The sequence below is a fragment of the Cibotium barometz genome, chromosome 38 (assembly GCF_041138505.1).
Source record: "Cibotium barometz isolate CiBa-2024 chromosome 38, ASM4113850v1, whole genome shotgun sequence".
In the NCBI taxonomy this organism is placed as follows: Eukaryota; Viridiplantae; Streptophyta; class Polypodiopsida; order Cyatheales; family Cibotiaceae; genus Cibotium; species Cibotium barometz.
The window spans coordinates 5,268,649-5,291,331 of NC_141083.1; the positions used below are offsets into that span (position 1 = coordinate 5,268,649).

The 22,683-nt window shown below is 44.2% G+C and overlaps 1 protein-coding gene across 10 annotated transcripts in view; it reads right to left on the reverse strand.

The window, feature by feature from the left end:
- The window catches only part of LOC147616271 (uncharacterized), an 86,092-nt gene extending 63,789 nt beyond the window's left edge, over positions 1 to 22,303 (reverse strand). For all 10 annotated transcript variants that reach the window (XR_015262461.1, XR_015262460.1, XR_015262459.1 and 7 more), the window contains exons 1-5: positions 21,617 to 22,303; positions 18,558 to 21,323; positions 18,278 to 18,395; positions 18,105 to 18,193; positions 17,771 to 18,009 (exon numbers count right to left, since the gene is read on the reverse strand). Coding sequence is in view for 7 of the 10 variants with exons in the window: in XM_086777296.1 (XP_086633422.1) it covers positions 17,771 to 18,009; positions 18,105 to 18,193; positions 18,278 to 18,395; positions 18,558 to 21,323; positions 21,617 to 21,682 (3,278 nt within the window). In the remaining 3 variants the exon portion in view is untranslated. The remainder of the gene's footprint in view (positions 1 to 17,770; positions 18,010 to 18,104; positions 18,194 to 18,277; positions 18,396 to 18,557; positions 21,324 to 21,616) is intronic.
- Positions 22,304 to 22,683: the final 380 nt, after the last annotated feature.

A 22,683-nucleotide genomic window follows, 5' to 3' on the forward strand; every position in this document is an offset into this window, starting at 1 on the left:
TGGTGTTAAAGAAGTTCAGTATTTGGGCTACATCATCGGTTCCAATGGGATTAGACTGGATCCATCAAAGGTTCAGGAGATCTTAGATTGGGACATTCCTAAGACCGCCCAAGAAATCCGTTCATTCGTAGGTCTTTGTCAGGCCTATAGTACCCATGTCAATCAGTTTTCCAACCTTGCAGCACCTCTTACCGACTTGCTCAAGGGGGTGAAGACTCGCAAGCAGAAAGTCTCGGTTACAGGCAAGGCGCTTGATGCATTCCGTGCACTCCAGAAAGCTACCTCAGAAGCACCTGTATTAAAGTTACCATCACGGGACGAACCTTTCGAGGTCATCACCGATGCCAGCAATGTAGCCATAGGTGCAGTCCTCCAGCAGGACAAAAGACCCGCGGCATATTACAGTAGAAAGTTGGATGTCGCCGAAAAGAATTATTCGGTATATAACAAAGAGCTTTTGGGTGTGATCACAGCGCTCAAACATTGGAAGCCTTTTCTTTATGGACACGCTTTCACAGTGAAAGCAGACCACCAAGCACTTAAGTGGCTTCAGACTATGCCAAGTGCCCAGTGGAGTGATCGACACAAGCCAGGTGGAGTCAAATCTTCCAACAGTTTGGAGGTATGATTGAATACATCCCTGGTAAGCATAACCCAGTAGCAGATGCTCTCAGTCGAAAGTCCAGCATCCAGGCAGTCCAAGAATCTACCATTCTCGAAATCGCGGGGAAAGACTTAGATAGTATGAAAGACCAATATGTCGACTCCCATGAGTTTGGTACTCAGTACAGTTTGGTCCTCAATTCTGAGCCTGGCCACTATTCAGTACAGAACAGTTGGTTGTTCTCCAAGAACCGTCTGTGTGTTGCTCGAGAAAAGCGTTCCGCTCTTCTCCACGATGCCATGACTCCTTAGTTGGAGGACATAGGGGTATCAACAGTACCCTCGAGAAATTAGAACGGTCCTTTTATTGGCCAAAGATGAGGCGTGATGTCTACGCACATGTACAAGCCTGTAAGATTTGTCAAAAAGTCAAGGTTCCCCATACAAAGAAGGCAGGTTACTTCAACCTTTGCCTATCCCCGACGGACCTTTCATCGACATATCTATGCACTTTGTAGGGCTTCTACCGACATCCACCGGATCCCATAACACTCAATGTTTTACCATTGTGGATCGCTTTAGTAAATTTTGCATGCTCATCCCATGCAAGCATACGGCCACAGCCGAGAACATAGCCCGTCTGTTTCTCAAGCATTGGTATCCAATTTGTGGTTTGCCTAGCACCATAACATCAGATAGAGATTCCAAGTTTACCTCGCATTTCTGGAGGGCATTATTTGAAAACTTCGGACCTAAGTTGCAGTTGGCTAGTGCATTCCATCCGCAGACAGATGGCCAAACAGAAATTTATAACCAATTGGCCTTTGATGTTCTCAAGTCATACTGTCATGACCAGCAGTCCAAATGGGAACATTATCTTCCATTCGTCCAAGCTATCTTGAACGACACTCATTCATCCAGTGTCGGACGGACTCCATATGAAGCAGCCTTTGGTCGCCGTTTTTCTTCTCTTTTGACGAGAGTGGTGTCTCCATCTTTAGAGGCTAATAAAACCACGGAAGCATTTTTCAAGATCATTGAGTTAGTCAAGGACCACTTGACCAAAGCTCAGGAAGCATATAGCAGACAGGCAAATAAGTCTAGACGAGATGTCCACTTCAAGGAAGGGGATTGGGTCTATTTGCGTGTCATGAAACAGAGATTGAAACAAGTGGGCAAACATTGTCCCAAGCTTTCATTCCGTAGTTTTGGCCCTTTTCCAATAGTCAAAAAGTTAAGTGATGTCTCCACGAAGTTAAAGTTGCCTACTAGTTTGACAATGCATGATGTTTTCCATGTTTCTTGGCTAAAACCTTATGTTGGTCCAGAAGTGTTTGATGTTTCAGATGAACAGCAGCCAGACGTGCTAGACGAAGCAGAAGTTATTGAGCCTGAGCAGGTCCTTCTTCATCGATGGAAGTATGGTTCCGGTCGACGGATACGTCAGTTCTATACGAAATTCCGAGATCGAGGCACCCACGAAGCCGTACGGCTAGACGAGGAGTACCCCCAGTTGTTGGCGGACTACTTGGAAGCCATGAACCTGCCGCCAAGCTAAGCAGGAGGGAATGTCACATGCACTCCACTCAGTGCATGGTGACAAACTGGCTCATCATCAGCAGTGCAACATTTGTACATTATTACAACCCAGTAGGATGATAATTGTCGTACGCCATAACCCCATTTACATCCTCAGTCCAGGATAAGTCAGGCACGAGCTACGTAGGTCATTCCTCAGCCTTAGCAGGTCAATCAGTCAGTCAAGTCCCTTAACCCACTTGGAGAGAATCATTCATGCATGTAGAGTCAGTAGAAGCCTTAGGGTTTGCATCAGAAAGCACTCTGCATTCTGCATAATATGCATTCATATGCCTGTGTATCATTTAGAACATCCCAGAAGCCTTAGGGAATTTACTAGGATTTATCTTGTATTTTTTCCATATTTTTTGGTATTTATTTAGCATTTATTGTCATTTATAAATATAAACTTTATTAAATAAATGACCAGCCAACTTGACCAGCCTCTAGTTAGTATAAATAGGCTTGCATAGGGCTTAGTTTCTCATTCAGCCTTCACTGTGCTAAGAGCTTTCCTCCTCAGCCCTAGGAGTTCCCTTGCCTTCAACACTAGACTAGTCTCATCCAACCCTTGGAGAGCGAGTTTGCTTCAGCCAACCTCGGTTCTTCAACGCATGCTATTCAATAGTCCCTACAGCCATAAGCGCATCAGATCAGCCCCAATTCAGCATAAACACCTGCGTTTTCTGCATGCGAATCAGCCGCCTACAAATCAGCCTGCGTTTACAGATTTTCAGCCCTTCAGGTCAGCGTTTCTGTCCAGCAGTAGCCCAGTAGCATTGCGTTTCAGTTCAGCATCAGTCCAACGCCAAAAACCTGCTCCACAGCCCTGCGTTTGCAGATTTCCAGCAATCCTTCCATGCGTTTTCAGTCCCACAGCAGTTTACATCAGTATTCAGCCTTCAGTACATCATCCAGGCATACACCAACCCTCTGGTGAAGGTAACACAGCATTCATAAGCATTTACAGCATTCTAACATAGCTTAGAACAGTCCACCATCTCCTTTTCTCAACCTCAGGTAAGCAGCCCTTCCTCATGCCCTTGGGAGGAGTGCATAGGCTCGAGATCAGTCCATCGAGGTGTTTCTACAGCCGTGTACAGTTCAACTAGGCTTCCGATCCTCCGAGATCTTGCGTTTGGCTTATCTGCAGTCCACAGTCATTCTCTCTAAAGAAATAAAGCAAATACTATCTCGTTATCGGGATAGGGGGCCCTTCAGTGGGTAATTCAAGACCCAATCTGGTGTACAGTTCTCATATATCTCTCTCATATCTCTTTAAAGTTTGAAGTATAGTGGATTCTCTTTGCTTCTACACTCGTCTACTACTCATAGTCTCCTCACATCAAAGGGCCTCTTGTACATATGTTCACTCACCATTATATATAGACTCACGGACCTATTTCATGTGTGTTGTTTTGCCCTGATCTCTCGTAGATCTAGTCCTTTCGTCCTTTTGCCCTCACACTACATTGGACTTGCTTTGCAAGATATTGCAAATGAGCAACAACCAGACGTGGTAGACAAAGCCAAAGTTATTGAGCCTGAACAGATTCTCCTCCACAGATGGAAGCATGGATCCCGTTGAAAACAAAGACAATTCTACACGAAGTTCAAGGACCGCGGTACCCATGAAGCAATCTGGCTCGATGAAGAGGTCTTTCCAAAGTACCCCCAGCTCCTGGCGGACTACTTGGAAGCCATGAACCTACCGCCAAGCTGAGCAAGAGGGAATGTCACATGTACCCTACACTGGAGTGCTATGTGACACTAGCTCTACATCAGTGCAACATGTATACAATAGGATCACCTTTTTAGGAATATTTTTTCTTATGCCGTGAAACGAGCTACGTAGGTCAATCTCCACAGGCATAGAGAGTCCGCGTCCTCTTATCGACTTGGAGAGAGAATTTATCAAATAGGTTCATGTAGAAGTCAACCTTAGCTTTAGATAGTGCATTAGCAAGCATATAGGGCATATGCACATGGACCAACCCATAAGGCACCCAAAACATAGAGGTTGCTTGGAAGATGAGTCTTAAGGACTCTGCCAATGCTCCTAGGCATGAGGGCTACCTTGACTAGCATACTCAGCATATTGGCCACCTTCTAGCCCATGGTTAGCCTCCATATTGCAGCGGGCAGCCTATAGGAGCTTCTATCTATGAGTCGGACAGCATAAACATCAGTTAGCAGCAAGTCACGAAGCATCTACGTCAGCCAAGCATAAGGGACAGCAATAGAGGAATGCACAGCATTTGATGCTCTTAAATAGAATTTTTGGTGTCCAATAACAGGCCGACAGCATCTGTATGCTGACCAGCAGCATCGGACCATTTAAATACAAGTGCTCAGTTCTCAGCATAAATCATCATTCATGAAACAATCTACAAGCAGTCAAGAGCAGTATGTGTGCCTAGAGCCCTCTGGCCTTGTGCATACATTCAGCAAAGCAGCAGTTTAGTGTGCTACAGTCCCAAGGCCTCCGTGAAGAGTTTCTTCAGCATTCAGCGAGCATATGTGCATCCCGCAGTTCGGGGTTTGCATAGTCGTCATCAAAGAGCTATTCAAAGGAGCTTGGACAGCATATGGTTCAGCCTACATTCAGTCTACTTCGTCCTTGCATTTAGCAGACCTTAGTCGTCAACTTTCATACTCGTTGTACAAAGTTCTGCAAAGAAATATAAGCAAATACTCTTGCTTGCAAGGGGGCCTTTAGTGGGCAAATTGGGACACGATACTCTGTCGACTATCTATCTTCTCTCTCTCTCTCTTCTCTTCTCTCTCAAAGTTGAATTGCATAAACTCACGGATATAAAGAAGGCTTTATTGAGCGTTATGATGATCAGCCTATTGCATGCTACACATAGCACGCAAACACACGAAAACAGTTCACGCAAAAATAATTTCAAACATGCAAACATGTGTCCGTGTGCACTTTGTTATGAGAAAATCTCTCAATCATGAAACAAGCACAACACTGGCATTTCTCGGCACAAATTTGGCACATCGAAAGGCGCGGAGTTGGGATCCCAGGCACTCTAATCCACACACTGGCCATAAACAGACGCGAAAAACTGGGATCCTAGACACTCAAATCCACAAACTCGCCACACATGGGCACAAGAAATTGGAAAGGACCATTTGGGTGGATAAACGATGACAGCCCACATAGCTCTCCATAAACCCATATGGCTGAATCATAAGCCCACATAGCTCTCCATAAACCCATATGGCTGAATCATAAGCCCATAAAGCTATCCATGAGCCAATCCATAGACCCATAAACTATCCATAAGCCAATATGGCTGAGATACAATACCCCATGGCAATAGCAAGCGCCCAATGGCTCAAATGCATGCCTAATTGTTGTGGGCAATGTCCAATGGCTGTCCATATATAGCTAATTAAAAAGACAAATGCCCAATGGCTGAAAATCATACTACAATGAAGAAACACCATCGCCTTCAAAAATTTCTTCGTCGCGATGAAAGCCTTCATAACAGCCCCCAACAGTCGGTATACCTCATGGGCAGCCTAAGAAAAGAGAGAATGTAATTTGGTTGAACACAATGCAAATCAATACACTTAAATACACCAAGATTTAATGGACAAAATGCTCAATACAAGAAGTAATTTGCTGAATTGACAAGAGACACACAGTGAGCCGGAACAGCCGACCCCTCCCTCAAATAAATTATATTGATCTTGGAAAATCAAGTATATAGTGTCATGCGCATTTCTGACCAGATTTCCATACCAATGCATATAAATACAGTATTGCAAACAATGTGTTGTCGGTGTAGACTTGCAACTCACACTACCCTCTCTAGTGCCCATGTTCCCTACCATCTGCTCTCTTTTGTTCCACCAACACATGGTAGCAACAATTAGCAACAATCTGCAAGAGAGCACGTAGGACAAGAGAACACTACACAGGGTATGTAATCATGGAGTCCGGTTCCTCCCTCCTGCTACTTGCTTCCGTATTTAAGCATGAAAGCTTTACCAATTGCAAGTAGAGTCGATGACAGTGGAAGTCTTTGCGATGGAAGCGTTTGGAGTGTTGAAATCTTTGATTTATCGCGATCCTTCACAATAAAAAGTCTTCAAAAGGATGAAGGGAACCCTAGGAAAGCTTCCCCTTTGGTTCGATTTGAGAAAGGAGGTCTGAAATTAGGGTTTTCAACAAAAAGACCAAAAATTACAACAAAAATAAGAGCTGTTTTGCTGAATTTCAATCATTGGGAGTGTGTGGGAGAGTGTGTACCACCTGGAAAACACACTTGCAAGCTTGGATATGGAGTTGGGAAAGGAGAAATTGTAAAAAATACAGCCAAAGAGGCCTCATGAAGGGGGTGCCTGCTTCTAGAGAGAGAGGGAAGAGAGTGAGTTGTCCACTCTAGGTGTCAGGTAGAGAGGACAAGTGGCTTGTGGCGCAAGCTAGAGCGGACACGTGGCTGGTTGCTCCCTTTGTACAAAGGGGATAAGGTCTGGGCGGTGGGCATTGGGTTTTGTCCACCTCGAGACATCAGTGTGTGCGAACACAGGGCTAGTCATAACTTTTAAGTGAGTTTTGGTCGCCCGAAACTTAATGAAGTGTGTACATGCTCACTTATAAATTAGTGCTAATTCCTAAGGCTAGGTTTATGACCAATACTTACCACCTGTCACATGCCACATAACCATGTCAGCAAACAGTTCCACACGCACGATTCACAAGTGGGCGTCCCCTTACCCGAAACTACACATTGGTCAAGCAAGCATGAAAATAGCATGCAATTTCAATTGCAAGCGAGCACATAAAGATGTTATGCAATGCAGCATTGGTATGGACAATCCCCGTTCATGAAACTATACCAAAATAGACGTGCTCCAGGCAAGTACACGAGGTACCAAACCCAATGGAACACCAATCCTCCAAGCATTTTCGGGCATGTACACAAGCACAAGTCCCAGCGGAAAGCAGCGGAAAGCCAAGTCCAAGTATCACATGAGTAGCATCAATCCCCAACATATGCAATTGCCATGGACGCCAGTCCAATGTACATACATAATGAGAAAGCACGGGTGGACCAATTGGGTGGCCAAATGGTGACAGAGAAAGAGACCAACCAGCATTAAAGCAGCGTGTAGATGTGGTAGAGAGCCATTACCTTGAAGTAAAGAACCACCGAGCAAACCCAATGGAACACCAATCCTCCAGGCATTTTCGGGCATGTACACAAGCACAAGTCCCAGCAGAAAGCAGCGGAAAGCCAAGTCCAAGTATCACATGAGTGGCATCAATCCCCAGCATATGCAATTGCCATGGACGCCAGTCCAATGTACATACATAATGAGAAAGCACGGGTGGACCAATTGGGTGGCCAAACAATCTCCAATGGAAATTTTGTTCGTGTCATTATGTCCGTACTTTCTGAAGCATCTTTGACAGAATGTCTACAAGGTGAGTTATTTTTAGGGATGAAGTTTATGGGGGGGACCATCTCTTAAATTGGGACGTGTGGTAGGATTGTGGATTAAATTGAGACAAGTGGCCTTACACTTGTCACCTCAGTTCTACGCTTATTATTATAGCTTTTACTTGCCCTTCTAGCTCATGAAACTCCCAAATATATAGAAATTGGAGTCCTCTCTCTTCATGAGGCTCTATTGTTGCTAGCCTCTGCTCTTCTCTGTTCTCGGTGGTTCTCTACTTCAAGGTAATGGCTCTCTACCACATCTACATGCTGCTTTAATGCTGGTTGGTCTCTTTCTCTGGAGTGTGATCCTTTGTATTCCACCTTATTAGAAGTGTATGTGAGAATCATGTAGAACAATGTTTCACAGCTAGATCTCTCCCAAATCCTCAGGAGCTCGCCATATATACTTTCCACTTGACACTTCAACTCCAATGTAGAGACACACTACAAGGGATCGGGCTCATACCCGCGCTCCTAGCCGCGAAAAATGACTTGTGGAAAAAAAGTAACGGGCCCGTGTATCAGCGCGTGTATCATCGCGGCCAGAGACATGCGTGTAAAAGCGCGTGTATAGAAGCAGTCAGACGCGCTGATACGAGGGCGTATACACGCGTTTTGTTGGTTTAGCTGCGCTTATACACGCGCATTTCACAGAGTATCCGCGTATATACACGCAACTTTTGCAGAGTTGACGCGTCTATACACGCGAACAGAGAGCAAAAAAAATAATCCAGAGAGTACTATTTGGTACCTGAATGCTACCATCTCGAGCACCTAGAGCAAGCTTCATGCGCTTGATCTTTTGTACTAGATAATCCCCAATTCCCAAAGCTTGTACATACCAAATATTTAGACATCCTATAGTCCACCAAGCCCCTTTCATGTCCAGGCCAGTAACTTCCTCTCCAACTTCTTGAAATTTGTCCGCAACTTTAAGCTTCAAGCCATATAATCAAGCCCCATGAAGTCAACAAGAGCAAGCTTCATGCGCTTGATCTTTTGTACTAGATAATCCCCAATTCCCAAAGCTTGTACATTCCAAATATTTAGACATCCTGTAGTCCACCAAGCCCCTTTCATGTTCGAGGCTAGTGACATCCTCCCCAACTTCTTAAAATTAATCCGGAACTTTAAGCTTCAAGCCATATATCCAAGATAATCATGTCCCATGAAGTCGACAAGAGCAAGCTTCCTGTGATCACATTTATCCCCAATTTCTACCCATTTCTGGTGTCCTTTTGGCCCCTTTTGCATGGCCCTTGATTGTGGGCTGCTCACCCATATTTTATATATTTTTCTGGGATTTTTCCCAGCCCGTATGGTTTTTTCCCAGTCGGCCAGTTCAGTCCTCCAATCGGCCAAATTCAGTAGCTCTAGTCGGCCAACACTCCCCACCTATAAATAGGTGGGCTAGCCTCTCAGTCTAGTATCTTCCCTTGTCTATCTTTTGCTCCCTCACTTATGAGACTGCTTGTGCCTCTTGCTTGGGATTGTATTGCTTCAGTATATTCAGCATAGTTGCTTCATATCTCTCTCTCTCTCTCTCTTGCACTCTCTATTCAGCACACTAGTGCTCTTTTGCTTCCGCTCTATGCACTCTTTCACTTCCTACGCTTGATCTTTTGTACTCGATAATCCCCAGTTTCCCAAGCTTGTACATTCCAAATGTTTAAACGTCCTGTAGTCTACCAAGCCCCTTTCATGTCCAGGCTAGTGACATCCTCCCCAACTTCTTAAAATTTGTCCGCAACTTTAAGCTTCAAGCCATATATCCAAGATAAGCATGTCCCATGAAGTCGACAAGACGAGACAATCTCATAAATCAAATATAACTGAAAGAATCCATATCCCAAATAAATGGGCAAGACAAAAAAAAAGTATTTATAATATCAATATCAAAATCATGTCCCAAATAAATGGATGGGACAAATCAATCCATAAGTCCAGATAGGCGCTAAGGTGAGACAAATCAATCCTTTAGGTCGAGATATCATAATCATGTCCCAAATAAATGTGCGAGACCCAGATATCATAACCATGGCCCAAATAAATTGGCAAGATGGACTAATACAAGTATCCAAATCATATCTCTCTATCCATACTCCAAGTTGAATCCACCAACTCCAAGGAGCATTTACTCGTTCCCTAATCTCCCATGTCACATCAAGCGCATGTACTCTCCACTAGCTTCAATGCTTACACATGCTTACCGATTGACCATGCACATGGATGTAGAACATCCACTGGGTCTTAGCGCAGACATCAAGTCCCAGCATACCAAATTCCAGTCTTCAAACACTAGGCGTAGACATAAGTTCCCCTACCAACAAGGTGTCAATCGACATGATCCTTGGTGTAGACATAAGTCCCCTACTGACAAGATGTCTGTCCAAATGACCCTTGGCGTAGACATAAGTCCCCCAGCCAACCACACGTCATGTCCACTTGCACTCTCTCATGTGCACAAAGTGTATCTACCATGTGCAACACGCACACAAGACTAGCTTTGAGGCTTGGGGAAGCTTAAAGCTAGGCAGTCTGATTGGCGAGCTGGGCTAGGGATAGACTACCAGGCGGGCACCCAAGTATGGACGAGCAAGCGCCCAAGTGAGGACGCCCAGTGACCAGCCAAGAACCTATAAAAGGGTGGCCAAGGTTAGTCAGTTGTTCATAGAGTCTCGCGAGTCTTTGCGAGATCTCTACGGTCAAGAGCCTGGATCTAGTGCAGACGTGCACCTGCTTCATGCAACTAAGGCCGGCAGCAATCTCGAGGCCCACGAGGGTAGCTCCGTGGCGGTATGGGACGTCACGGGGTAGAGATTGGTCGGTGTGTCTTGCTAGTTAGCTCAGCTCATGGCTCAGTGGGGACAGCCAAGACTTGTGGGTTCTGCCCACGGCTATCATGGTTGGGTGGTGAGCCAGGCCTACTACACCCCCTTCACATTGTTTGGCTTTGTTTTGCAGGTTTCAAGTCATGTTTCACGAGCACTCTACGAGGAGATCCGTGGAGATTTGACAGTGGTATCAGAGCATGCCTCGAAGAACGTGCAAGTCGGTAGGTAGAGAAGAAAGAGGTCAAAGAAAGAGGTACGAGTTCAAGATGACTGCTGTTTTTTCATGTATACAGCTGTTTTTTCAGAATTCAGCGTATGGTATTATAGCATCACTGGAACCCGGGGTTGGGTTGTGGTCTTGGAAGGGGTCGAACTAGATAGCATGTGCAGAATCGTTTTTTTTTTGGGAAAGGATTCAGGAACGATGCATAAGAGTGCTTGTCAACTGTGAATCACCGAAAGAGGGATGGAAAGAAAGATCATGTCGGCTGTGTGAACCTGCAAGCGAAAGAGAGAAGGAGATGTCGGCTGTAGGCAGCCGGACGTGTCGGCGTAGGGCAAGGAGCAGTCGGGCCAACGTTTTTTTTTTTATTTGCTGTTGTATGCAGGTGGCGGCAAACGTTTCCTACAACCGACAGGTGATGGGCGTTGCGGTCAGCCGACTTCCCCTTTTTTTTTAGCTCGCCCCGTTGCTTTTTGTTTTTTTTTTAACCTTACGTTTTTTTAGCGTGTTTAAACAAAAAACATGCTTAGTGTGGGTTTTCAAAAAACAAAAGCAACGTGGGCTTTTTTTAAAAAAAACGGGTGGCTTTTATGTGTGCGTTATGTTTTTTTTTTGTGTGGCTTTTACTAGCCTTAGGTGTGGCTTTTATAAAAGCCATCTAGCATGGTTTTTATAATAATAAAAAACCAACAACACAAAAGCAACACATAAAAACAAACGCTTTTGGGGGGCTTATAAATTACGCCTAGAGTGGGCTTCTAGCCACACATCTCCTCGAGCTCTCTTAACACCATCTTTCCCTTTCCCTCTTCGAGATGACAACCCAAGAATTGGAGATGGAACCCGTTCCCGAACGTGAAGACCTGCTGGCTACTGAGGCCGCCGATGGTGATCTTTTCGAAGATTTTGTGACTAAATCTGATTTTCAGAAGTTTAAAGTTACTTTCGAGGCTTCTTTCACGGAGCGTTAGACACAGGTCGCCGCACAAATGCAGGCTTTGTAGAATTCCATCTCTTTATTGACCACTACCTTGTTTACTCTCTCGGGCATGGATACCTTGGCGTCTGCTTTAAGCCCCAACATTACTCCGGAACAGTTTGGGGACGAGCAAAAGCAACATACCAAGGAGATTTGGACATGTGGCTACATAAGTGGAAGGTCAACTTCCAGTTTCATCCATATGGCGATAACAAAAGATTCAGTTGGCAACAGGTTTCCTCTCCAGCAAAGCTTTGCTCTCGTGGAAAGAACTCAAATCTAAACCAACAACCTAAGCGCAGTTCGAAGAAGTCTTCAAGAAAGAATTCCTCAAGAAGAAGGATGACTACGATATAGTTGCTCAATTTGCTAGTTTGACCATGACCTCACTTACTAGGTCTACCTCCAGAAATTTAGAGACTTGCAGATGAAAGCTACGAAGATGGATTCGACTACTCTTTGGGGTTTCTTCATAGCAGGTTTACCCTACTCGTACCATTTACAGGTCAAAAATAACAAGTGCAAAACTTTGGACGAGGCTACTCATTCTGCTCGTATTTATGATGATACGATGGTCTCTTCCAAAACCAAACCTGTAAACTGAGCAAGGGAACAAGCACAAAAGAAAGTTCTCCACGCCGATGGCTAGCACGACAAAAGGAAAGTCTTCAGACCCCAACCTTCGAAGAATTCTACTTCGACTCCAGTAAAGAAAAACCGTCTCCTCAAGGCTTTAAAGCTCAAGAAGGAGGGACGTTGCTTCATCTACAAGGAAAAAGCACACATGCGTAACGAGTGCCCAAAGAAGAAGGCTACTAAGACCAATGCAAGACCCAACACGAAGGCAACCAACCAGTTGTCTTTGACAGGTACTTCAGTCACTGTACTTTCTCGCCCTAGTTCATGTTCTGATTGTCTGTTCAACTCTAAGGTTTTTGGCTTGCACGATCTTGTCCGAGTTTATGGAGAAGTGAACGGCCATAGAATCCACATTCTTTTGGACACCGGAAGCTCACACAACTTTGTTAATTACAAACTTGTGTCTGAACTCTGGACACAACACCTAGCGATCATACCTACGAGGTATGCCTACCTGCGGATCGGCAAGTGTGGGATCGAAAGGTGGTGAAGCTACTGATCCGGATTCAGGACTACAAAGATATTCTGAAGTGCTATGTTATGCACCTAGAGCATGTAGACTTGCTATTAGGGATTGAGTGGTTTAAGACCCTTAAGGTCTAGATAGATTGGTCTAGTCATACTTTTTCTTTTGAACATAGCAACACCCAGTATTGTATCTTAGGTGATTGTATACATCCCTCTCAGGGACCTCTTGTAAATACCGTTGATTTTGAAAATATAATGGATTCTTCTTTGTATATTACTTTCCACTATGTCTTGATTCCACTTTCTTCATTCTCATACCTACTATGGATGTTAATGAATTAAGTGTGTTTGAGAGCAAAGAATTAAAGAAGTTACTTGACTTGTTTCAAGATGTATTTCCTAAGGAGCTACCATCGGGCTTACCACCCGAAAGGGCAGTGGATCATCGTATTGATCTAGTCCTTAGTACTCAACCTGTTGGCATTCCGCCTTACAGGATGAGCCAGGCTAAGGAAAATGAGTTGGCCAAACAACTCGCAGATTATTTGAGGATGGGTCGAATCCATCCAAGTAAATCACTTTGGGGTGTGTGTGTTACTTAGGAGAAAGAAGGACAACACTGGGTTTGGTGCCACGGCTATAGCACTCTGACTGTCAGTGATGAGTATGGTGGTGGGTGTCTGCTAATACTCACAAAGATCAATCATCAATCTCCTTAACCATACACAATCTACTGTGGCTCTAAAGGTTGCCCTATACTCAGCCTCACAAGTAGATGTGGCAACAATGGGCTGCTTTTTGCTAAGCCATGATATGCATGAATGCCCCAAAAAGAAACAATTCCCACTGGTGGACTATCGTGTATCATAGTCACCAGCCCAGTGTGAATCACTGTAAGCATGAAACTGTAGGCTGTCCCCTGGGATATACCAATGCAAGATCCAGGGAGCCCTGAAGATAGTGGAAGATCCGCTTCACTGCTTACCAATGCTTTGTACCTGGGTGTGCATAAATTTGCTACACTGGGAAACCCCAAACTGAGAATCTGGGCATATGTTGCATAAATATATGAGACAGCCCACTGCTTGGCTGTAAACACTCATATCAAAGGGCTCTCCAACTCCATCGGAGTAGAGATGGGCTTACAATCTTGAAACCGAATTTGTGCAACAGCTTTTAAATGTACTTCGATTGGTGTACATAAATCCCAACATCTGACTGCACAAATTGTATGCCCAAATAATAATGCAACAATCCCAGATCTATCATCTCAAATGACGATTGCAATTCAGCTTTGAATGCTGAAATTTTATCCATGTCATTCCTAGTTAGCAACATGTCATCCACATAAAGAATGACATAATCAAAGTACCATGATCCTCTTTCACATAGAGGGTGCTCTCCGTTAGACTATTACAAAATTCCTGCATGGTCAAATAAGTATGGATCTTCTCATACCAAGCTCAAGGAGCTTGTTTGAGACCATAAAGTGCTTTTCGAAGCTTGCATACTTTGCTTTTATGACCATGCAACACAAAACCAATGGGCTGATTTACATACACTTCTTCCTACAAATCCCCATTGAGAAAAGCTGATTTTATGTCCAATTGATGCACTTTCCATCCATGATGGGCAGCCAATGCAACAACACATCTAACTGTGGCCATATGAGAAGTGGGTGCGAAAGTCTCATCATAATCAATGCCTTTTTGCTGGGCATATCCTTTGACCACTAGCATGGCCTTGTACCTGTCAATGGTACCATCAGACTTTCTTTTTAACTTGTAAACCCACTTTGTGCCAATGGGCTTCTTGCCAGTAGGCAAGTCTACCAAATCCCAAGTGCTGTTTTTATGGATAGAATCCATCTCATTTTGCATGGCTTGCATCCAATGCTCATCCTCATGAGCCTCTTCAAATGAATCTGGCTCATCTGCATCACAAAGTGTACTCATACAAGCAACATTTGCGTGTTCTCTTGCATTACGTGAACCAGCCCACGTCCTGCTACCAAGTGGAGCTAAAAGTTTACTCTCCTATAAAGTACGGAGCAGCTAACGAGGCACAACTCTAGTCTCCTCCATTGCTGTTCGCTCTTGCTCCACTGCTTCCTCCACATTTTGAGGTGTAATGAGCTCATTCATGGGCTGATTTGGAGCACCCAAATGCTGTCCTTTGGGCAAAGTTGATGGCTGATCTGTAGGGCCATCAATTCCCAAGGGGAGAAGTTCTTCAAACATGTTATGTGGGCCCGAAGGTGGCTGTCCAAAAAATTCAGCCAATGGCTGGTCTGAATTTTCAGCAAATACAACATCTCTACTGTCCAAAATCCTTTGTGTGGAAGGATTAAAGAGACGGTAGCCTTTACTGCCACTGCTATAACCCACAAATATGCACTTTGTAGCTTTGTCATCAAGCTTACCTCTCAACTGCTGAGATACATGTGCATATGCTATACATCCAAAAACTCTAAAGTGGTCAACTTTAGGTTTCCTTTCGTGCCACGCCTCATATGGCATGATGGTTTTCAATGCTTTGGGCCAGGCCGAGTCATAGAAGACCTTAATGGTCAAGCACGCGGATGTAGAGTAGGTGAAGAGAATTTGTGGAAGCTCTTGCCATTGAATTTTCTAGTTTTGAGAGAAGAAATCACCTTTTGATCAAATTGTCAGCGATAGAAATGTTCCAAAGCATTTTCAGCATGTACATATCCAAGAGAAAGCAGCTGGAAAGAACTCCCAAGGGGTGGACAGCAATGTAGCACTCATTTGTTGGCTGTTCCAAGAGTTGAAAAAGCAGGAAACCATGCCAAAAAATATGTGTATGGACTGGTTATGCTGAAAATTGCTCCCTTTTTCCTCCTCATGAAATAGGCACCCCCTTTCCTTTAAGGGAGGGAGAGGATAAGCCTTTCCAAATGAATAGTGCGTGGCCATTCGGCCACCTCAACCAAAGCCACACCTCTCCCATAAGTGGAGAGGGTGCCCAATAAGTTGTCCTCGCTCTTTTACTCAAGAGAGTGCCTGATTTATGAGAGTTTGGCCGGCCGCCATCCAGTAAGTGCCCAAACTCACTTATAACCTATCCGCCCAATCTTTAATGAAGTGTGGATGCCTAAACTCACTTATAAGTTGTCCTACCGTACTTTAATGAAGTGTGGACCTGCAAGGCAGCACAATGAGCTAAAATACAAATAAGGTTAAACAAAGAGTCTAGGGTCACACCTACCACCTATCTAGAGCCCACAAGCGAGGCCAGAATACAAATTCACGCACACGGTTCACAAGAGGGCGGCCCTGCCTGTAAACTAGACACACTGATCTTGCAGGCAGTAAAACATTTCATGCCAAAACAGTTCCAGGCATGCAAGTATGCCATGCATAAGAATGTATTGGTCAATCTCCCTTTCATTTAGCTTGTAGCACGCAGTCATTCCGAGCGACATTACATCCCTAGGGCAACCGAAATACCGTAATCTGCATATGGGCACGGACCAAAATCCCCAGCCTCTAATATCCAACCTACTGGCCCCTGGTGTAGACATAAGTCCCCTACCATGAGGTGCCGGTCCACATGATCCTTGGCGTAGACGTAAGTCCCCTGTCCACGAGTTGTCATTTCTACACTATGGAGCCCGTCCATAGGTCCGAAAGCATAGAGAATGCCCAACTAGTGACACCCAGTGGCTGAGAGAGAGAGAGAGAGAGAGAGAGAGAGAGAGAGAGAGAGAAAAGAAAGAAAAGAAAGAGAGAGAGAGAGAGAGAGAGAGAGAGAGTAGCCAGCATTAGGCCAGCCTATAGAGGTGGTAGAGAGCCATAACCTTGGCATAGAGAACGACCAAGAATAGTGAAGAGTTGCCAACACGGTAGAGGCTAGCTTACAAGAATAGAGCCTCCTCAAATAAAGAGAGGGCTCCAATTTATAGATTTAGGGCTCATGAGCTAGAATGGCAAGTAAAAGCTATAATGACAAGTGTAGAGCTAAGGTGACAAGTATGAGGCCACTTGTCTCACTTTGATCCACACTCCTGCCACATGTCCCAATTTAAGAGATGGTCCCTCCCACAAACTTCATCTCTAAAAATATCTCAACTTGTAGACATTCTGTCAAAGGTGCTTCAACAAGTTACCCCATTTGCTTAGCTTACGAATGTAATGACGCGAACAGAATTTCCATTGGGGGTTATCTAAAAATAGTAACCCGCCTAGATTTTAGGAGCGTGATCCTTTGCATTCCACCTTATTAGAAATGTACATGTAGAACCATGTTTCAAAGCTAGATCTCTCCCAAATCCTCCTTTGTATTCCACCTTATTAGAAATGTATGTGAGCACCATGTAGAACCATGTTTCAAAGCTAGATCTCTCCCAAATCCTCGGCGAGCTCACCATATATGCTTTCCACGTGACACTTGACGTGGAAACCATCTCAGGTGCCTAGGGCAAGCGTCACGTGCTTGATCTTTTGTATTAGATAATCCCCCATTCCCAAAACTTGTACTTTCCAAATATTTAGATATCATGGAGTCCACCAGACCCCTTTCATATGGGGAAACGTCTGGACTGATCCCCACCCCCCAAGATTCCGATCTTCCACCTACCAACTTCTGATCCAAGACATACTCCAGCATTACAAAGAGGTCTTACCTTAGAAGGTGGACATCATCACAACTCTACACTCCAATATGGAAGAGGATGGTACTATAATTGGATGAGGCATGCAATAGGTAGGTAGTGTCTTCGTCAGTTTTCAGTTTTCCCATAGATCAGTATTTTCATGGAGCTATAGGTCTCATAGACCTGTGGGTCTTTTGAGTACGTTAATCTCTCTCTCTCTCAATACATGTCCATCATAAGACATGTCCTTTGCCAAGATCAAGACCTGAGCATTTATGAATTTGGGAGGGCGGCTGCTAGAGCCAGCAACACAAACTCACCCCACCTTCACGCAGGCACCTTGCTTGATAGCTTGATTAGACTCACCTTCTATTATACAATGCTTGAGAGATAAGATTGATTTTCGTGCGAGGGTCTATCATAGGAACAAAGCACTCCTGCATCACACCATGTGCCACTGAAAGTTTGCTATGATGCTCAGCCATGACTTCAAGACTTGATGGTGAGAGCCCCTTATCTGTTTTCATAGATCTTAATAACATCCACGAGAAACCACTCTCCATAGGATTTGTTACCCCCACTAGTCCACGCAAACCTGTGAATATCTGCAAAGGAAGTCTGCGTCAATAAAAGAAAACTCCATGACCTAGTCAAGAAAATGGTTGAATTAGTGAAACTTCTTATGTGGTTGCTAGCATACCTCTTCACATTGCCGATCACAAAACCAGTTCTTTTGTGCAGCCTGATCGGGTGTAAGCATGACGTGTGTAGGCACACACATGAGATGAACTGCAAAAACCTTCAATCTTTCTAAATTTTTGTTTCAAACAAAGCAGGTTAACAAATTATGTCTGTTTGGCAACCAGTACATACATTCAAGTTCACATTGCACACATCGAAGCATTGTGTTGTCTACATCACAAGCCAGCTGGTTAATCCCGCATATGCCACAGGAACATCTAGGACAGTACCAGTCACCCTCAGGAATGACCTGCATCAAGAGATTAATGATATTTAGATACAAGGCCACTCTCCATAAAACCACCTTCGGAAATATCTTCAAAATGATATGTTTTAACTCCACTATAAACGAAGGAACTTGGACTGAGCCAATGAAACCAGACTGTCAATAGTTTGAAGTACTTAGCCTTACCTCCAAACCAATGCAATCAGCATGAAACGTTGACGGACAATGATCGCACAAGACCAACTCTCCACCATCCCCGCACACACCACAAGTATCATCACTGATATCCAGGAGGCCTTCCTTCTTCTCTTTGGCATCCTGGAGGGCACAAGCTTCAAGCTGGCAGTCTGAAATAGATCTCCCATCATCCAAAAACATGTTGGCGCTCGGCCTGTGAAGCTTACTTCCAGCATGGGCTTCAAAGTTTGATAGGGTAAAAACATCCTTGCAGCAATCACAGATAACACCCTCCCGAGTCACCTGCCCCTTCCTCATTACATGTCCATCCTTTCTATTGACGTAGCAAACAGACTCATTATCTCTCAACATGCCCTTGTCTATCAGCCAAGAAAGCACAGTTGACTTTTTAAAATGAGATGGTTCTCCAATGCCAGAAGTGTTTGAGCCCTTCTCTCTTTCAGGAAAAGAGAGCAAGACCTGCATCCGACAACCTCCTCGAACATGATAGCCCTTGCTCTCCTGCAAGGGGCTTGTGCTTCCCTTCTTAAGAAGCGGTCTGCCTCTTTTGTGCCTTGTTTCTGCAGGTAAAAGGACACCATGCCCTTCACTTTTCCTTCTTTTTGACTTCTCTGCCGTAAGAGTTAGCTTGGTCCTCTTAAGCCTGCCTTCTTCTTGAGTGTGAACATTTGCCAGTATACTTGGAGAGCTTGCAAGTTCCACCTTCTTCTGTTGAAGAGTGCCAGTTCCATCCTTAGGAATATCTACTGAGTTGTTAAAAACCAGTGTGTCTTTGACCTCTGCCATGGATAGTAAAGCAACATCAGTTTTGGCTTTTGTTGACCCATTAGATAACATCATCTGCTCTGCCTTTTCTTGTCTAGTGTAAGGTTTACAAAGGCACCTAAAACCTTCAGCCATGCTGTATGCATTCAAAAGCTTAATTTCCTTATTTATGCCCTCCTCAAAAAAGTTCGCAATGTTTTTGCTGGTTTTCCATCCTCTACAAGCTGCTGCCAAAGAAAAAAACCTAGATCCATTGGGTGACACGTAAACAGCTTCTTGCTTCAAGGTAGGACCACGAGAACGAGTTCGTGCCTCAATCTTCCATCCAGCATCCAGAAGAAACCTTTTTGCTGCAAAACGGGCCTGCCTCATTCTTATTTTTCGAGGTAAAGGACATTCAGGGGAAAAGGCCCCATTTTCCCTGGAATCACTGTCCTGCACCCCTGTGGAATGGTTTTCCCACACCTCAAGGCTACCTTGGCGGCAAGGTATGCATTCAGATGATAATGGACCACCACTTCTGGTTTCAGCCTGCTTCCCAACACTATTAATCTTAATGCCATCTCCTCCTATCACCGAGGCATTCAATATCATACGTCGCAAGTCTAGTTTTGGAAGCTTTCCATCTAAACTGGTAGGCATCAACTTTTCTTCTTCCAGCAGCTTGTCACTAACTGTGGACTGCTGTAAATCTTGGCCATGAAACTCAAATAACCTAGATAATGGATGCTCACCATTTCTTTGCTTTTCCAAAGCAAATGTACTTCTTGTAATCCTAGAACTCACTCTGCCTTTCCTTGTGAACCTGTCTTTCAGATTTCTGTGGGCATCAGACTTTCTTCGTCTGGACTTCTGAATTAAGGACTGACCAGATAGTTCCTCCCCTAAAGACCCAGACCTATTAGCACCCAAGAGAGGAGTCTGTGAAAGAGCAGCAAAAGCATCTGCTTGTTCTCTAAAACTCTCTGGCGTACAGCCTGTCAAGTTAAATCCAGGGCCTGGAGAAACCTTTTCACCAGATCCAGAGGTAAGAATCGGAGCTAAAAAATTGCACTCACTTTTCACCCCTGTTGTCACACTTGTGGATTGATCCAGTTCTTTTTGGAGTATGAGTTTTTGACAATGCTCTCCATTGACCACAAGCTGCCCTTCCTCCAAAAAAGCACATGCCCGTGCAGAGATGGGATGACCTGAGATTTGGAGAATCCTGACTAAGGGCAGTTGAAATTCCGATAGACTTGTTGTGACCCAATTTGATAGCACAGAAGAGGTGTCTTTGTGAGACAGAGGTGCCTTCTCCTGAACTGCATTCTGACAATTTCCCCCTGACATATCCAACTGGTTATGCATTACTGGTGTAAATGATGGGTATGAGATTCTCTGCTCTTCCACTGGTGAATCCTGTGAGCCACTAAATCTTTTTTGTCTCCATAGCTTTTTTAATAAACTCCTGGGTTTCATGCACATTTGTTTCAAAGGACCAAGGTCAAGTCTTCCCTTTCCACTATCAAATGACCAATAACCACGCACTGCCCACTGTCCAGATGCCTCATCCCACTCTTGAGAAACCCTTATGTCTTTCACTAAAATTCGTAGTTCATCACCTTCCTCAGGGAAAAAAACTTTAACCTTGGCCTCATCGTAACCAAAAATCACATTGTCCAAGAGAATGCCTTCCCACCAAGCACCATCATAAAAGGCATCTACCAAAAGACCTCTTTTCCAGTTTTGAGGAGAAGGTACAAGGCAAGGAGGTGGTCTAGGCCTGATGAAGCCACGTCTGTTTGGCTCAACTATAGTCCCATTTTTCTCCCGCAGGACAGAAGATGAAAGTTTTACATCCTTGAAAAGAGGAATTGATTCTCGTAACTTTTTGCAACCATCTAAAGTGAATAAGTCATCATATTCCACCACTCTGCGACCATACTTGACTTTCACTACTATGCCTGAATGCCAAGATCCTCGAAGGCCCACCTCTTTCTGCCGCACCTGCAAACAAGCCTCCAAAAAAAACATAGATCCCATGGTTTTTTTAGAGAATGTTAATAACATCATCTAAGTAAACAATTATGGCTTCATTGAGACAGCACATGCTCCTCACACAACATCTTGCTTAATGCAAGAGCAAAACAATCACTGCAGCAGGTTTCAGATACAGGCACCTCGATCGCATGTTGAAAACATTGTTGTGGTTGTCTCTTCATCAATTTTAAGCTGAAGACTCTCCTCAGAAAGTCACAATAGAGAATCTAAAAAAACTAATACGAAGAAAGTGAACATACCTCTACACAATCCCCTTCGGACAATTTTCTGGGGATGTCAGCTGCAGTCCTGTTCAAGCCTTCCATGCTTTCCTGGTGGCAAGAACCTGAATTCTAAGGCCAATCCAACAAATCCCCCTCAAACCCTCATTTCTACATAGAAACAGTCATCCTTCACCTCAAATTTCCAGATGAATGTGAATACCAACAACATATACCACACCAAGGGGGGCAATGGCATGGAATGTTGAACAGGGAACTCTTATGTGAACCATTCCCACCTTCAACCACCACAAAATACCTATACAACTCCCCTAAAAGGTTCCTTCTCCTTTCTTCTTCCTAAAATACTGCCCACAAGAATGCTTCTTTCACTTTTTTGCAGATTCTTGTTCCAAACCTCCGTTAAACTCCTCCTGTTTTCCTTTGCAAAACCCTTCCTCTGTGTTCTCCTGTAAAATCCCTGTGAAGTTTTTGTGCAGAGCACTTCTAAATGTCCCTGCAATGTGTTTCTTCTGGACAACACCATACTTTGTCCTGTAAGGAATCCCCCTGCCGTCCAAAGTGCGTCTCCTTAGAGAAAAACTTCTAAAAACAGCTCCTTAGTAACAAAACCCTAAAAATTGAGTATAGAGGAACCTTTCAGTGACTGCATCGATGTTCCTTTGAGGTTGATCTGCGTGGAAAATATCGTGCTTTCTGTCAGTGATCACAATCAAGATTTAAACGCTAGCGTGAAAACAGACTCGAAATTGCTCCCCTGACATCAAGTTTTTCGCCTCCGTGAAAAGCTGTGGTTTTCAAATTTCCGATGAGAGCAAAGGCCCCTACAGAAAATCCATAAAGAGAGCGTGTGAAGACGATGGCTATGGCATTAGGAAGCAGATGCAGCACAACAACCCTCGTATTTTCTGTGTTTTTTATTCTTTTTTGCCCTTCCCACACGCTATGTACTGAAAATAAAAACGCTAATCCTAAAATTTATCCTGATTACTCCTAAGTGTGCCACGTGTCATAGTCCTGGACAGGGCAGTGACTGCACACCCTTTATAGAGGGGTTTTTGGGTTAATGAACATATGTTTTGTTT